At 45.7% G+C, this 17,133-nt stretch overlaps 1 protein-coding gene across 1 annotated transcript in view; it reads right to left on the reverse strand.

Annotated features, from left to right (window-relative positions):
* CENPI (centromere protein I) overlaps positions 1-16,955 on the reverse strand; it is a 46,584-nt gene extending 29,629 nt beyond the window's left edge. Inside the window, exons 1-10 of the mRNA XM_040405837.1 lie at positions 16,739-16,955; positions 15,034-15,186; positions 14,815-14,952; positions 14,572-14,690; positions 10,877-10,984; positions 8,939-8,987; positions 6,415-6,461; positions 3,453-3,542; positions 2,224-2,361; positions 729-872 (exon numbers count right to left, since the gene is read on the reverse strand). Of these exons, the coding sequence (XP_040261771.1) occupies positions 729-872; positions 2,224-2,361; positions 3,453-3,542; positions 6,415-6,461; positions 8,939-8,987; positions 10,877-10,984; positions 14,572-14,690; positions 14,815-14,952; positions 15,034-15,142 (942 nt within the window). The 5' untranslated portion in view covers positions 15,143-15,186; positions 16,739-16,955. The remainder of the gene's footprint in view (positions 1-728; positions 873-2,223; positions 2,362-3,452; positions 3,543-6,414; positions 6,462-8,938; positions 8,988-10,876; positions 10,985-14,571; positions 14,691-14,814; positions 14,953-15,033; positions 15,187-16,738) is intronic.
* Positions 16,956-17,133: the final 178 nt, after the last annotated feature.

The following is a 17,133-nucleotide window of genomic DNA, read 5'->3' on the forward strand; positions in this document are numbered from 1 at the left end:
CGAGCCACCTGAGGGTCTACCTGAGGAGGAACCGTCCAGAGGTTGACTGATTCCTCAGAAAAAGGATAAGGGACATCCGAGGCCTTGGTTAGGTGAAGGCGCCGATCAGGGTGACGCCACTCCTTAGCAAGAAGTGCGTCAAGATCCGCGCGATTAGGGAAAACCACAGCGGAACGTCTGGAACGGCGGAAGGACACCGACTCCTGGGAGGAGGAAGAAGGATCGTCCTGCTCATGGAGCACGTCTCGGATGGCATTAATGAGATCCTGTATGGAAAAAAATAAAAATTTAAAAAAATTAAAAAAATAGCAGGATGACCTGCGAAAAAAGATAGCAGGTCATGTCTGCCTCCTACGGACACTAGAACAAGACTGATCTCTCTCAGCTCTGGCAGAGGGGTATAGCCCACCTGGGTGGAGCAAACACTTTTTTTTGTTTCTAGCGTCAGCCTCCTAGTGGCAGCTGGGCATATACCATGGTGCTGTGTCCCCCAATGCCATGCACGAGAAATAATAAATTGCCCCCAAAAGGTGTACATAGCCTTCAAATGTGGATGTCATACAACATAATTAAGGAAGAAGATAAACTGATGTAGATTGTTGATATCCTGAAAACTTGGTACAGTAGATGGAAAAAAAAGACATAAGACTGTTTTGGACACGGAATTAGGAACTAGTACAAGTGGCTGGCATTAGATGGCAAGTAAAATACTTGATAAAAGTAATCACCTCAAGTCTCAGGATGTTCTCCAGAAGCTGTGAAAACGTCTGAATTCTCTCCATAGGAGTAGTATAACTGGATGCTAAACTGTTGGAATCGCTGCTCCAGACGGTGCGGCTGCTCACGGGCACATAAGGATTGCTGTTCCACTTCTGCGCAGACAAAAATTAGAAAAAACAAAAGCTAGCATCATCTATAAATGACACAGACATGAAATGAGATGAGCAAGAAAAAAATAGCTCTATACAGTCAATTGAAAGGAAGTAAAAAAAAGATGCCGTCATTGGACGCGTCTTCCTTACGGGTCCGACCGACGAAACCCCCCTCCCCGATCACTAGAACAAAAGGGCAGAGGACTCTATAGAAACCTGGTAAAAATAGTAAAACACTGGGTAACACTGACAAATGAAAGGTTATGCACATGGGAAGGAATAATGCAAGTCACCCGTACATACTAAATGATAAAACACTCGGTAACACGGACATGGAAAAGGACCTAGGAATTTTAGTGAACAGCAAACTAGGCTGTAGAAACCAGTGTCAGGCAGCTGCAGCCAAGGCCAATAAGATAATGGGTTGCATCAAAAAGGGGCATAGATGCCCATGATGAGAACATGGTCCTGCCACTTCACAAATCACTAGTCAGACCACACATGGAGGACTGTGTACAGTTCTGGGCTCCTGTGAACAAGGCAGCCATAGCAGAGCTGCAGAGGGTCCAGAGGAGGGCAACTAAAGTAATAACTGGAATGGGGGGACTACAGTACCCTGAAAGATTATCAAAATTAGGGTTATTCACTTTAGAAAAAAAGACGACTGAGGGGAGATCTAATAATTATGTATAAATATATCAGGGGTCAGTACAGAGACCTATCCCATCATCTATTTATCCCCAGGACTGTGACGAGGGGACATCCTCTGCGTCTGGAGGAAAGGTTTGTACACAAACATAGAAGAGGATTCTTTACGGTAAGAGCAGTGAGACTATGGAACTCTCTGCCTGAGGAGGACCACAGACCCACTGAAGTCAATGGGTCCACAAAAAATGTGGATGGACGCTATCTGTATTTTGCGGATCCACAATTTGTGGACCGCAAAATACATAGACGAGGCCTTATCATGTGACAAAAGCCAATTATTTTCTTGCCCTTGTTTGCTTTAGGTGTTCCTTTTAGCTCTGCTGCATCTGTATGGTTCCTCTGTGGGCAATGTCTTTGGAGGAGAATACCTCCGCAATACAGCATGTGATGAAGCATACAAAACAAAAGGCGTTTCTTGGATATATATTTAAATGAAACGCGTAAGCAAAAAGTGTGTCTCCATGAAAAATCAGAAGGATATAGGAGGTACAACTGCAGGCCATGGACACCATACGACAGATGTGTGAGGGTAGACATGTCCAAGATAGAGTTGTGGTGAGCAAACATCAATGTCTATTAAAATTAGGCCAGTACAGCATTAGAGGACTGTCAAAAAATGGTTTAAAAAAATAATAATACGCACCCGTTTGACAGCTCGTGATGGCGGTTTCTTAGTTTCTCCAACATACAGCTTATAATCTCTAACAGGGTCCCCTGAGTTAATCTTTGCGATAGCTTTCAACTCTGAGGTAAATAGCAAGTTAGACTCCTTGAAGTACATCTGCAAGAGGACAACGTTTAATTAAATCAATGCACCGAGTGTGTTTGTATGTCGGTAACGACTCCCAAAACAGATTATCTTTCCAAAGGGGGGGGGGGGGGGGGAATCAAATTTAAAGGCCATGTACATCTTTGGTGAGAATTTTTTTTCTTCTGTATTGCATTGTACTTGTTTGGATCTAAAAATCATTTTTAAATTGGTCTATATTAAAAATGATGAGCAGTTTTCCCTGCACAGCTTTGAGTTTATCTACCAGCAGAATCTGTATTTTTACTCTTTTCCTTCAGGCAGGGAGCTGACGGGCTCCTCATCTCTGACCTTAATTTAAGCTCAATTCTTATCCCACTATAAGAATGTGGCTTAAATAAGTGTTTATGACTTTTAGTAATTCACAGATAAGGTTTTATTAGATAACCGGCACAAAGTGAAAACAGCATTCACACAGCTAGAAAAACAATCAACCCTTTGTGACAGAACGGCTCAATATTTTCAATAAAGTCCAATTGAAAAATATATTTTTAGCCCAAAATGAGTAAAATGCAGTCATAAATTTTTTTTAAAAAAATTGTCCCCAAAGGTGTACATAGCCTCTTAAGGGTGTTGGTCCACAAACATCTATCACCTATCTACAGCATAGGTTTTATTACTAGAAGTCTGACCCCTGGGACCCCCACCAATCACAAGACTCACTATTCACTATTATGGGACTGACTGAGATATCCGAGTGCAGAAATTCCACAGAAGTGAATGGTGTTTAGGTCACGAATGTGTGCCACCACCCCTTGCACACAGGTGGCTCAGGGAGCCCGAAGGGTCACCTTTGTTAAAGGAGCCGTGGTGTGCATACACAACGATAGCTCCATTCACTACTGGAGGGATGAATTAAGAAGTCTGACGTAAGTGAATGGATGGTGATCATGTATGCACATCACTGTTCCTTCACACAGGTGACTCAGTGACCCCCAGTCTCATAATCAGCGGAGGTCCCAGCAATCATATTCATCACCGATGCTGTGGATAGCTGATAAATGTTGTTCGTGGACCAACCCCTTTAACAGTATTAACCACACTTTATTTTAAGGATAACTTGCCTTTACTCTGCTGGGTAAAGTAAGAGACACCAACTCTGGACAAAACACTTTATATATGGATAGAAGGCCGAGGATGTGCGAGTGAAGCCCCTAGAAAGTTATAAAAAAAAAAAAAAAAAAGTATATGAAAGTTATAAATTGCAAAAATACTAAATGTACAGTACAGACCAAAAGTTTGGACACACCTTCTCATTCAAAGAGTTTTCTTTATTTTCATGACTATGAAAATTGTAGATTCACACTGAAGGCATCAAAACTATGAATTAACACATGTGGAATTATATACATAACAAACAAGTGTGAAACAACTGAAAATATGTCATATTCTAGGTTCTTCAAAGTAGCCACCTTTTGCTTTGATTACTGCTTTGCACACTCTTGGCATTCTCTTGATGAGCTTCAAGAGGTAGTCCCCTGAAATGGTTTTCACTTCACAGGTGTGCCCTGTCAGGTTTAATAAGTGTTATTTCTTGCCTTATAAATGGGGTTGGGACCATCAGTTGCGTTGAGGAGAAGTCAGGTGGATACACAGCTGATAGTCCTACTGAATAGACTGTTAGAATTTGTATTATGGCAAGAAAAAAGCAGCTAAGTAAAGAAAAACGAGTGGCCATCATCACTTTAAGAAATGAAGGTCAGTCAGTCAGCTGAAAAATTGGGAAAACTTTGAAAGTAAGGGCTATTTGACCATGAAGGAGAGTGATGGGGTGCTGCGCCAGATGACCTGGCCTCCACAGTCACCGGACCTGAACCCAATCGAGATGGTTTGGGGTGAGCTGGACCGTAGAGTGAAGGCAAAAGGGCCAACAAGTGCTAAGCATCTCTGGGAACTCCTTCAAGACTGTTGGAAGACCATTTCAGGGGACTACCTCTTGAAGCTCATCAAGAGAATGCCAAGAGTGTGCAAAGCAGCAATCAAAGCAAAAGGTGGCTACTTTGAAGAACCTAGAATATGACATATTTTCAGTTGTTTCACACTTGTTTGTTATGTATATAATTTCACATGTGTTAATTCATAGTTTTGATGCCTTCATAGTCATGAAAATAAAGAAAACTCTTTGAATAAGAAGGTGTGTCCAAACTTTTGGTCTGTACTGTATGTTGGAACATAAGGGCAGGTGTTCAACTGCAAGGTGCAAAACAGAAAAGCGAGTGCATTAGATACATGGTCTTACTTATGCACAGATGCATAAAATGGTTAAAAAAAAAAAAACTAAAAAAACTTTCAGGGTAATAAGAAACACTATGAATCAGCAGTTAAAGGGGTTGTCTGCACTTATTTACCCTGCGACATTGGCGACATCATGTCAACAACACGTGACTACTGCAGCCAGTTATTGGCCTCCTGAGGTGCATAGCTGAGGCCAATTACTGGCTGCAGCAGCCATGTGTTGTCAACATGATGTCACCACTGCACCCAGGTAAATATAGCTCAGCTGGGCGAACTGAAGCGACAGGATCTGTCAGGTAAGTACTTATCTGGTCTTTATTCCAGGCGGATCCCTAACCGCTGAAACCAGACAACTCCTTTACCGCTGTTACATGCAGTAGTTTTACCTGTCGTACCTTATTTTCTCCCTTTTATGATCCACATCTGATTTAGGTTTTTGGCTTCAAAAACCGCATAAAAAAACCGGAGCATATGGGCAGCACCCTAAGGCCTCATGCACACGAACGTACTTTCTTTCCGTGTCCGTATACGGAACCATTCATTTCAATGGGTCCTCAAAAATGGAAATTACGGCCGGCTGTTCCGTTCCACAAAATACGGAATGCACACGGACTGCAAAATACATACGGTCGTGTCCATGAGGCCTAAGGCTACATTCACACGAACGTATATTGTTTCCTTGTCCGCTCAGTTTTTTTGGCGTATTGGATGAGGACCCATTGAAATTCAATGGCTCCGCAAAAAATGCGGACAGCACACCGTGCGCTGTCTGCATCCGTATGTCCGTTCCGTAGCCCCACAAAAAAAATATAGAGCATGTCCTATTCTTGCGGACAAGTATAGGCATTGTTACAATGGATCCGCGAAAAAAACTGATGCAATACGGATGCCAAAAGGACGTCATCTGTATTTTTTTTTTGCGGATCAGTGTTTTGTGGACCGCAAAACACATACGGTCATATGAATGTGGCCTAAGGCCTCTTGTGTCCGGAGCAAACTGACGGTTTTGCACGCAAGTTTAATCAGTTTGGTCTGTGATTGCATCCAGATTTTATTCGGATTGCATGTGTTTTTTTCCCCTGAAGAATAAAAAAAAAAAAATCAAAAAAAAAATCTTCATTCTCCAGCAAACATCAGGAAAAAACATTGAGGGACATATTAAGCTAATACCGCCAATATTGTGGCGTAAAAAAAAAAAAAAACTACATTATGGCGCATGCCATACGTGCTCCTTAATTTGCGACCTTTTAGGCTTTGCACCGCCTGCTGCATTTACTATAACTTTTGTCAGAAAGTGGCGGAAGTTATAGCCGAAGTCTACACCGTTTCTGGCGCACGGCAGGGCAGAGATGCGCCTGATTGGTTAAGAGGGTTCTGCCTCTTAATAAATTAGGCACATATCATGCCAGTGCATGGAGATCAAGACTGGCATGTTGGTATTCAGCATGTTGGTATGACAGCTTTGATATCTCTCCCCCATTGCATCCGAAGATCTTCCGTTTTTCACACAAGCGCCCCATTCACTTCTATGGAGCCAGAGCTGCGTGAAAAACGGACACTATAGAACGTGCTGCGATTTTTTCCTGAGTGCAAAGATGATGCATGAAAAACCACGCTCATGTGCACAGAACCATTGAAATGAATGGGTCAGGATTCCGTCTGGATGCTACGTGTTCACAATGTATCGCATCCAGGCGGAAGCTTGCTCATGTGAAAGAGGCCTAAGGATTTTATGAACATAAAAAAAGCGAACCCCCTTCCGAGGTTGTGTTAGAATGCTAAATTCCGTACCTTTCTGCTCTGCAATTCAAGTAGACTGCGGACTCTGTATGCTTTCACTGTGTGGGTTACAAAAAAATTTAATAAAATGAAGGGGGGGGAAAAAAAAAAAGATGTAAAATACCAAATCACATTCAATTCACTTCATTGGGAGTTATAAGAACAGTCGAGCAAGTGTGCATGCTGGGAGTTGTAGTTTCACAACAGCCCGAGCGCTGAAGATTGGTAAGGAACAAGAGAGAATCATTGAACCTCGTGTGAAAGTGTTGTTTTTTTTTTCTTCTTTAATTATGTAACTTTTTTTGCATTTTCTGGAAACGTACAAAAGTAGTACAACACCGCAGAATAGGATAAGCGTGCCTTCACACGGAACGTGTTCTGTTGAATGGAGCTGATTTTCTGCAGCAAAGCCTGCTGTGTGTGAAGGCAGCCTTACAGATCATGCATGAATCGTGTCAGGGGAGAGAAAAGGTGAAGAACGTCACAGGAACGATCATGTGGCACATGGCCTGACGTAGACATATTCACAATTATTCAGTTCATTTAGAAGACGGTAAAAGGGGTGGAATCTGAGGCTATGCCTATAAAATTAGACCGCCAAGAAGGCAAGCATATTAATTATCAACCATCCACCATCTCAGACTAGTGAGGGAGTGACATTATGAAGCGAGGCCACATAGAGGTCCAAGACGAAGAAGATGTTGATTTTGATGGTGTGCAAAGCTACCATTTGCTCCACAGATGAAGTTAAAAGGGGTTGTCTGGGACTTAAATGTTGATGACCTATCTTAGGTAATCATAAGTCAGGGGAGGGCAGGTGGAAAACTTGATATCATAGTCTGCAGAGACTACCTTGTGGATCCAGGCATTGCAGACATGGGAAAGCCAGACAACCTGGAGAAGGAGCCTGCCCCACCTGAGCAGACTCGAGTTCTTCAGGCAGAAGTGGTCTTATCTGGAGGACAAGGGGGGGGGGGGGGGGGGGGGCATAAAGAATGGGGTTTGAAGAAAAAATGTGTTCTTAACACTGCTAGAAGGTACAAAGAGATGCGAGACTAGGGGAGGCTGCAATAGGATAGAGACAGGGGCCGGTTTTTCTGAAAAAGCCAAATCGACGGGTCCTGGTCTGGGTTAAATATGAACTCTTGCCACCTGTGGCTCCATATATAACCCCAAAAATATGGAAACCCTCAAAAGGTAAAGCTGGCAAACATCTCTTTGAAGTTGTGTCTGCAAACCACCATTTACTATGGAAGCCAAAGCATGGGAGATAAGCCTCCTTATGTCCAGTGAGGACACACAAAAGTACTTCCCGGAGAGCTGGTGGGTCAGTTCCACCAATTTATCCTGGGATGCACCCAGGATCTGGCCTCACGTCTCAACGTAGGGCCTGCTTAGCCAGGCAGATGCCAAAAATCGGTCTTAGCCCGCTACTTCAAGAAGGATGCAGCAATCTAATGGATTGGGAAAGGATGCAGCAATCTAATGGATTGGGAAAGGATGCAGCAATCTAATGGATTGGGAAAGGATGCAGCAATCTAATGGATTGGGAAAGGATGCAGCAATCTAATGGATTGGGAAAGGATGCAGCAATCTAATGGATTGGGAAAGGATGCAGCAATCCAATGGAGTGGGAAAGGATGCAGCAATCCAATGGAGTGGGAAAGGATGCAGCAATCCAATGGATTGGGAAAGGATGCAGCAATCCAATGGATTGGGAAAGGATGCAGCAATCCAATGGAGTGGGAAAGGATGCAGCAATCCAATGGAGTGGGAAAGGATGCAGCAATCCAATGGATTGGGAAAGGATGCAGCAATCTAATGGATTGGGAAAGGATGCAGCAATCCAATGGAGTGGGAAAGGATGCAGCAATCTAATGGAGTGGGAAAGGATGCAGCAATCTAATGGAGTGGGAAAGGATGCAGCAATCTAATGGAGTGGGAAAGGATGCAGCAATCTAATGGAGTGGGAAAGGATGCAGCAATCTAATGGATTGGGAAAGGATGCAGCAATCTAATGGATTGGGAAAGGAGACCATGTCTGCCATCAGTATGGTAGGGGTGTGGGCTAGTGATGCACTCATATCCGTTTGATCCCCTTCCATTTAAGACCAGCAGGGTCACCTGGGGAGAACTAAGGAAAATTGGTGACCGGAAAGCTCCTGAGCTCTTTCCATCTTTTCTCTCACTAAAATAATGTGGTAGAGATTACGCTATTCACCTCATTGCCACAAGGATAACAGAGTCATTCCTGTTGTCAAGCTAAGGGGGAAATGAACTAAAATAAAAATATAAAAAAATAAATAAATAATCAGATCGCCACAGATTAACTCAAAGCATCCATGTCCTGGCTGGTGTAGCTCAGCGCCTGCAGCTTGGTAGAAGGAGCTAACACTCTTTTGTGCTTCGTCTTGTAGGAGCAGCATTCTGTGCCCAAGATGCCTGTGTTCCTCATGAGACCATACAGAAAAAAAATATAAAATAAAATGTACTTAACACATTTTATAGCCATCTATACAAAACATTTTCCCCTTACCATGCTCCTTTCTGGTCAGCAGGTACAGCAGGTGACATAAAGATGGGCACTGTAGGGATGATAAATGAAACATACAATAACCTATTTTGCAGACAACCGAACATTTTTTTTATGCTGAATTTAGGACTAAATAGCACAAAAAAAACCGGAGAATATGGAGTTAAGATTTGTGATAGCTGATAATGCCTGAAAGAGAATATCAGGACAACACGGCCACCATGACTTAATCCTTGTCTGTGCTGCAGATCATCCCCATCACTGTGAACATGTGCGAGTAATGATAGGTAGGAAATTAAAAGGTTAACTAATGGTTAGGATGTGCAGCTCATTTTTCCCCGTCATCAGTATCTGATCAGTGGGGTGAGAAAGCCGCGGCGCTACTGAGAGCATCGGTACGTTCTGAAACAGTTGATCAGCAGGGGGTCCAGGAGATCAGACCCCCACCGATCATATATAGTTCGAAAACCTCTTTAATTTACGGAAGGGGTCTTTACAGTTAAAGAGGTTGTCCATTCAACCCCTATGGTCTTAACCTGTGCCCCATATAAAATAAAATAATAAAAAAAACACACACACTCACCTGGCATAGTCCTATGCTGCTGACTGTTGCGGCCAATCACAAGCCTCAGCTGTCACATTTGCTTGAATGATACGTCATGGCAGTAACATGCTGACCATTGAAGCCTGTGATTACCTGCTGTGGCCACGGATCCCTGGTCCTGCGGGGACCGGAAGCTGCTGGGAATGAGGCAGTGGCACAGCTGGACCAGACAGCAAGTGTGGGCTTCTCTGGGCACAGATTAGGATCACGGGGGTTGTCGGCTCCTTGGTCTGACAAGCTCTTTAAAGTAGTTAAACATGGAATGACCTACCTAAAGAGGTAACGAGTGAGGACTCGCTAACACGGGCTTACGATTGTTGGAATAAATATTTGTATGAATATGCCCGATGATTGCCCGATGTGAACACACCCATCAATCAGCTGATGGCATCTTTCATGCAGACATAAAAATCGTTTTCCGGTAGCACATCCCCTCGTGTAGGCAAGGGATGGGCTGCTGACAATGCGCAAACCGTATGGGAATGAATGATCGTACTAGTGATCATTTGTTCCCAAACAGCACAAAGATTGCTCCATTTAAGGCCTGAGGCACACAACAGTATTTTTTCACGGTCCGCAGTTCCGTGATCAGTGTCAGATTTTTTTTTCCCGTGTGCCTTCCTTGATTTTTGGAGGATCACCAGACATGAAAAGTGAAAAAAAAAAAATCTAAGTCAAGTTTGCCTTGAAAATGATAGGAAAAAAAAATAGACACGGATCACGGACGACAATCTTGTGTGCCTCCGTGTTTTTTCACGGACCCATTGACTTGAATGGGTCCGCGAACCGTTGTCCGTGGAAAAAAAATAGGGCAGGTCATATTTTTTTCACGGACTGGAAACACGGATCACGGACGCGGATGACAAACGGTGCATTTTCCGAGTTTTCAACAGACCCATTGAAAGTCGATGGGTCCGCAGAAAATCACGAAAAATGGAACAACAGACACGGAACCCAACAACGGTCATGTGCATGAGGCCTAAATGTGCTAAATGACTGCTGATTGACATGCTGTATTATCTTTGAACGTTCACAAGCAGATGATCGGCCCACATCAGGGGGGCCGTCCCGCGCGGCCGATTTGGTTGCAGCTGAAAATCAGTCCCATTCACCTGAATGGGGCTTGCAGAAAACCTGGGGCTTGCTTCCTTCCCATTCAGATGAATAGAGCCTGAGCTTGCTTATTCTTTCACAGGCCTCTCTGGAAAATGAGAGTAGTAATAGTTTGCTGTAGGTAACGAGTCCGAACTGTCCCATGGATACGTCGATTTTGTGGTACAACTCCTAAATATCCCAAAGAAGGGGGGGGGGGGGGGGATAAAATAAAAATCTCCTACCAGTTTGTCGTCCAGTAACAAACAGAAGAAGAAGTTGTAAAGCGAGGAAAGGGCATCTTTACATGGAATGAGATCGAACACAGAGAGGAGCCAGCGAATAAACAGGATCTGCAAGAGGATAGAACACATTATATAAAGCAGAGGAACTAGGACCACTGTAAGACCTCATTCACATGACCCTATTCTCTGCCTGCATTTTTTTGCGGATTGCACACGGACCCATTCATTTCTATTCGGCTGCAAAAGATGCGGACAGCACACGGATGTCATTCAGCCTATGGCGTTTTAGAATCTGTACTCTGGTACACCGCTGTGTACTGGGGATGGATTCCCCTGTGGCATAGCAGCTCCTGCTTGTACCAGCACTGCTCTGCTAAAGCCTGGCATAGATGGGCTATGGCACAAGCAGGAGAGTGATGTCACAGGTCAGCTCCTGCTTGTACCAGCACTGCTCTGCTAAAGCCTGGCATAGATGGGCTATGGCACAAGCAGGAGAGTGATGTCACAGGTCAGCTCCTGCTTGTACCAGCACTGCTCTGCTAAAGCCTGGCATAGATGGGCTATGGCACAAGCAGGAGAGTGATGTCACAGGTCAGCTCCTGCTTGTACCAGCACTGCTCTGCTAAAGCCTGGCATAGATGGGCTATGGCACAAGCAGGAGAGTGATGTCACAGGTCAGCTCCTGCTTGTACCAGCACTGCTCTGCTAAAGCCTGGCATAGATGGTATATGGCACAAGCAGGAGAGTGATGTCACAGGTCAGCTCCTGCTTGTACCAGCACTGCTCTGCTAAAGCCTGGCATAGATGGGCTATGGCACAAGCAGGAGAGTGATGTCACAGGTCAGCTCCTGCTTGTACCAGCACTGCTCTGCTAAAGCCTGGCATAGATGGTATATGGCACAAGCAGGAGAGTGATGTCACAGGTCAGCTCCTGCTTGTACCAGCACTGCTCTGCTAAAGCCTGGCATAGATGGGCTATGGCACAAGCAGGAGAGTGATGTCACAGGTCAGCTCCTGCTTGTACCAGCACTGCTCTGCTAAAGCCTGGCATAGATGGGCTATGGCACAAGCAGGAGAGTGATGTCACAGGTCAGCTCCTGCTTGTACCAGCACTGCTCTGCTAAAGCCTGGCATAGATGGGCTATGGCACAAGCAGGAGAGTGATGTCACAGGTCAGCTCCTGCTTGTACCAGCACTGCTCTGCTAAAGCCTGGCATAGATGGGCTATGGCACAAGTAGGAGAGTGATGTCACAGGTCAGCTCCTGCTTGTACCAGCACTGCTCTGCTAAAGCCTGGCATAGATGGGCTATGGCACAAGCAGGAGAGTGATGTCACAGGTCAGCTCCTGCTTGTACCAGCACTGCTCTGCTAAAGCCTGGCATAGATGGTATATGGCACAAGCAGGAGAGTGATGTCACAGGTCAGCTCCTGCTTGTACCAGCACTGCTCTGCTAAAGCCTGGCATAGATGGGCTATGGCACAAGCAGGAGAGTGATGTCACAGGTCAGCTCCTCCTTGTACCAGCACTGCTCTGCTAAAGCCTGGCATAGATGGGCTATGGCACAAGCAGGAGAGTGATGTCACAGGTCAGCTCCTGCCCTGCACGCGCTCCGCATATCACACAGGTAAAGGCTTTAAGCAGAGCAAGCGCAGGGCAGGAGCTCACAGAAGACACCACTCTCCTGCTCGTGCCCACTCTGCAAAAGCCTGCCTAATCCAAGAATGGCGGCCTTTAGCGGAGGCACACTGGTACAGTAAGGCCTGTACGTATCTCAGTGCGGTGCAAGGGGGATCCATACTCCATCACATAGCGGTGTACGGATTCTAAAGCCATAGGCTTATGGAGCATGGAAAAGTAAAAAAAAATATATATATATATATATAAAAAAAATAATTAAAAAGTGTATTACAAAAATTATTTTAGCACATTTAGAATAGGATTTGTACGGTTTAGGTCCACTTTAAATGAATTGTAAGTTATTATGAAAATATGTATTTCCCACTAAACCAAGGCCCACATTTACTAATGTGAGATTTTGTTGTAAGTTGAGCCAAAAGGTGGCACAATTTGTCACAGCTTAAGTCTAGAGAATGTTTCGGCGCCTGGGGTGGCATGGCCTAAGAAACTACTATCTGGTCCAAAGTCCTGCATTAGGGTACATTCACACGACCGTGTGTAATCCTTTCCGTTTTGCGGTCCGCAAATAACGGAACCGTGTGTCCGCATTTTGCGGACAAATGACTTCCGTTTGTGTTCCGTATGTCTTCCGTTTTTTTACGGTCCGCAAAAAACGGAAGGAAAAAAATAAATAAAAAAAAAATTGAGAGAAATTTTTTATTTTTATTATTTATGCCTTCAAAAATACGGAAACGGATCCGCAAAAAAAAACTGGTGACATACGGAAACCATTCCGTATGTCATCCGCAATTTGCGGATCCATTGACTTGATTGGGGCTGCTGAACGAACGATCTGTGCGGACAATAGTAGGACAAGCTTCATATTTTTGCGGACTAGAAATGCGGAAACACGGATGCGGACAACAGACTGAACGTTGTCCGCACATTTTATTCACCCATAGAAATGAAAGGATCTGCATCTATTCCGCAAAATGCGGAACGGATGCCGATACAATGATACGGTCGTGTGAATGTACCCTTAAAGGGGTTGGCCCACCTCATACACTGAGGGCTTATTGCACCGCTGGGACCCTCACCTACCTCAAGAACGGAGCCCGCAAAGTAAAAGGAGAGTGGACCGTTCCGGCTCGGCTATTTCCGTCAGCCCACAGAGGTGAAAGGAGTGCTCCCCCTTCATTTATATGGGATTGCCAAAAATAACCAAGCGAGCTGCTCGGCTATTTTCGCCACTCCCATAGGAATAAATGGAGGGGGCGGCCGCGCATGCACAGTCCGTTCTCCTTCACTTTGCGGGCTCTGTTCTAGACAGTGAACGACACTGGTCCAGATTTACTAAAGTGTCTGGGCCTAGAATCTGCTTAACGAGTGGCAAAATTCTGGCGCAACTACAGATGTAGTAGAGTTAACACTCAGGTTTTAGGAGACGTGTTCTCTAAACTAAATGCGTTAAGCAAACCCCATCAATGGCTTTTGTTTCAAGACAACGCGATGAGTTAAGAAATGTGAGTTAAGAGTTTGAGTGTTAACCCTGCTACATCTGTAGGGTTTCTACAGGCCTGCTCGATAAGGGGGTGTAAGCTTCACTGAAAAGGGCTGTTTTGTGCCAAAATTATGCTACAATTCCGGTATAAAATTCTGTCTGAAAGTGAGAGAACTAACAGTTGGTATAGAGTTAACGTCCCTTTACACTGCCTGAACATTGGGGAGACCGTTCGTAGGAACGCTTGGTAGCGATAATCTGTCGGAGTAAAGGTACCGCCGATTACCTGATGAATGAGCGAAACGCATGTCCATCGGGCACTTGAATCTTTCATACAGTCACCTAAATCGCCACTTGCCAGCAGCAGACTGTGCCGTCTAAACAGCCTCTGCTGCAGGCAAACAATGGCGTTAGTGATCGCTTCTCCCCCTACTGTGGAGGAGATCATTACATGTAAATGCAGCGCTCTCCTCCACTGACGAACAGGCGACTGCCAGAAAGGAAGCCTCCCTTCCCGACGATCGTCTGCCCAGTTGAGTAATCATAGTATGTGTGGAACCAAATCACTCACTGACCCGGGTGCTGGTGCTGCTTTTCCCGGTACAGAATAGAGACACCGCAGCAATAATGGAGTCCGGATGCAGTTCTGTTGCTGGAATGAGGCACTTCAGGATCCGCGTATTCACAGGGTCCACTTATGGAAAGCAAAGAAAGCTAAAATTATTATTAATCGTACATTACACATACCTGAGCGTATGGGGGAAAAAAGAAAGAATGAAAATCTATCAGTTTATGACCAAAATATAATTGTACTTTACCGAGGTTGCCACTGAGGGCGAGTCTGAGCAGAAGGTCCACGCCATCGGCCGGGATGCCACGTTTCAGGCCAATGGACTCTATGGTAGTGAGGTGCTGGATGAGGAGATTGTTCCCCTTCAGGGACACCCTGGAGGTGACTAAGGCGACAAAAACGGAAAGGAATTATAAACCGTCATCAGGTAACAGGATAAGTGAGAGGCAGGAACACACCGACATACTCCGCTTGAAGTAATGAAGGGCCTCCTCCATCATGTGTGGGTTCTCCGCTACGGTCTCCCTTGGTTTTACGTTTTCGGCCTTGTTTCCATCGCCTTTCATGCCGTCCATCGAGGGTACGGGGTCCAGGACGCAGGAGAGTCGGCACAAGAGACCTAAAGGAGAACAGACCAGTTGTTTTAAATTAAAAAAATTAAAAATCCAAGAGCCAAATCCAGGGACAATAACGGTGGACGCCCTTTGGCTGGTAAAATCGGGACAGGTAGGTACAATTGGCACGGATTCTGGGAGCTTTACGTGAACAGAACCTCAACCCCCTTAAGCCAACCATGACGTACCGGTAGGGGTTGTATGGAGCGGGCCTCTGCAGCGGGCCCACGCCATATGTGGCACCTGCCCGTAATGACAGGGAGCGGCGATCACCCCGCAAGCACCCATGAGTGAAGGCAGCGGGATGCGGCTCCCCCCATGGTGAAATCGCAGGGCTCCGATCTGTTGCCATGGCAACCTGGACGCTGCTAAGGCGACCCAGTGCACGAGGTACAGCTCAGTATGGAGAGTGTAAAAATCCTATTCACCCGAGATCTATTAAGAGTGAATAGGGGAGGGGATCAAAAGACCTCAGGTTCTAGCCCTCTAAGGGGGCTAAAAAATAAAAAAATAAGTCTTCAAATTTTCCATTTCTAAAAACATATATACAATAATAAAATAAAAAAAATTACATATTAGGTATCGCCACGTCCAAAAATGTCTGGCGACGGAACTGCTTGCCGGATTCCTCTGCCACAAGTGTGACGGTGCCCTTAGAAAGAGACTGTCATGTACTATATGATATTTTACATTGTACGACCGCTTAGGCCGCCAGTATCTGCTCAGCGGGCGCCTGACACCCCCCCCCCGATCCGCTGTTTGGGGGTAGCTCTAGAAGTCGTCACCCCTGGAGCCGGTTACTGCAGCATTTACGACCCACGAGAGCAGCTCTATCCACTATACCAGGGGGTCTGCAACCTCCAGCTGTTGTAAAAACTACACGTCCCAGCATGCACACTTGCTCAGCTGCTCCTTAAAAGGGAATGGAGCATGCTGGGAATTGTAGTTTTACAAGAGCTGGAGGTTGCTGACTCCTGCCCTACACAATGAATGTAGCGAGCTATCAGAGAACAGACTATTGGGGGGTGGGGGCAGGGTCAGACCACCACCAATCCTGGACGCCCCCTTTAACTTAATTATTTAACTCTTTAAGCCAACACGATGCACAGTTCCAGCCTGGTGAAGGGCATAGAAGGGGTTCGCTGACAGCTGGGATCCACTGAGATCATGCAGATCCTGGATGTTTAACCCCCTAGATACTGTGGGCCACAACGACTGCAGCATCTAAATGGTCAGACAGAGGTAGGGGGGGCGCTACACAACAGTGTGGTATCCTGATGGGCTGCCAGGAGAGCAAGACTGCAGTAGTGATGTGCCCTACACCCTGCATGACCACTGCAGCCAATCGCTGGCCTCAGCGGCAGAGGTGGGAGAGGAATAACTGGTGGGGTTAATCTGTGCCCCAAAAAAAACCAAACTAAATGGATTTACAGACGTGTAGCATTCATACCATAATACGCCCCGCCCACTCAAACGGGCCACGCCCCTATCTAGGTCACTTATAGTACACATGACCCAAATGACGCCCCCCTATATCTACACAGACCCCACACTAACCTGTGTGCGACTCATCCGCCCCCAGACGGAGGACACGCTCCCGCCGCCGCGACTACAATTTGAATTTTAGCGCCGCGCTGCCCCACTAGTACGTGCGTCCTGACGTCACCTCTGAACGTGAAGCGCGGTTCTCTAGCGCTCCCTTCCGGTAACTTTCAGAATCGCCCAGGAGCCCTGACAACTCTCCCCCTTTTAGATACAAAGAAAATAGTGCGCGGTTCTGCAGCTCGCTTTACGACCTGTCAATCAAGTGAGACAAGAACCGCCTGCTCTACATTTATTGGTTACTTCACGCGTCAATCAAAAGAACCGCCAAGTCTATTGGTCCAGCTCCCAGAAAGAGCCAACCTACGCCCTCTCCATTTCTGATTGGCCGCACCCTCTTAGCAACCGGC

The sequence above is a fragment of the Bufo bufo genome, chromosome 8 (genome assembly GCF_905171765.1).
Source record: "Bufo bufo chromosome 8, aBufBuf1.1, whole genome shotgun sequence".
Classification (NCBI taxonomy): Eukaryota; Metazoa; Chordata; class Amphibia; order Anura; family Bufonidae; genus Bufo; species Bufo bufo.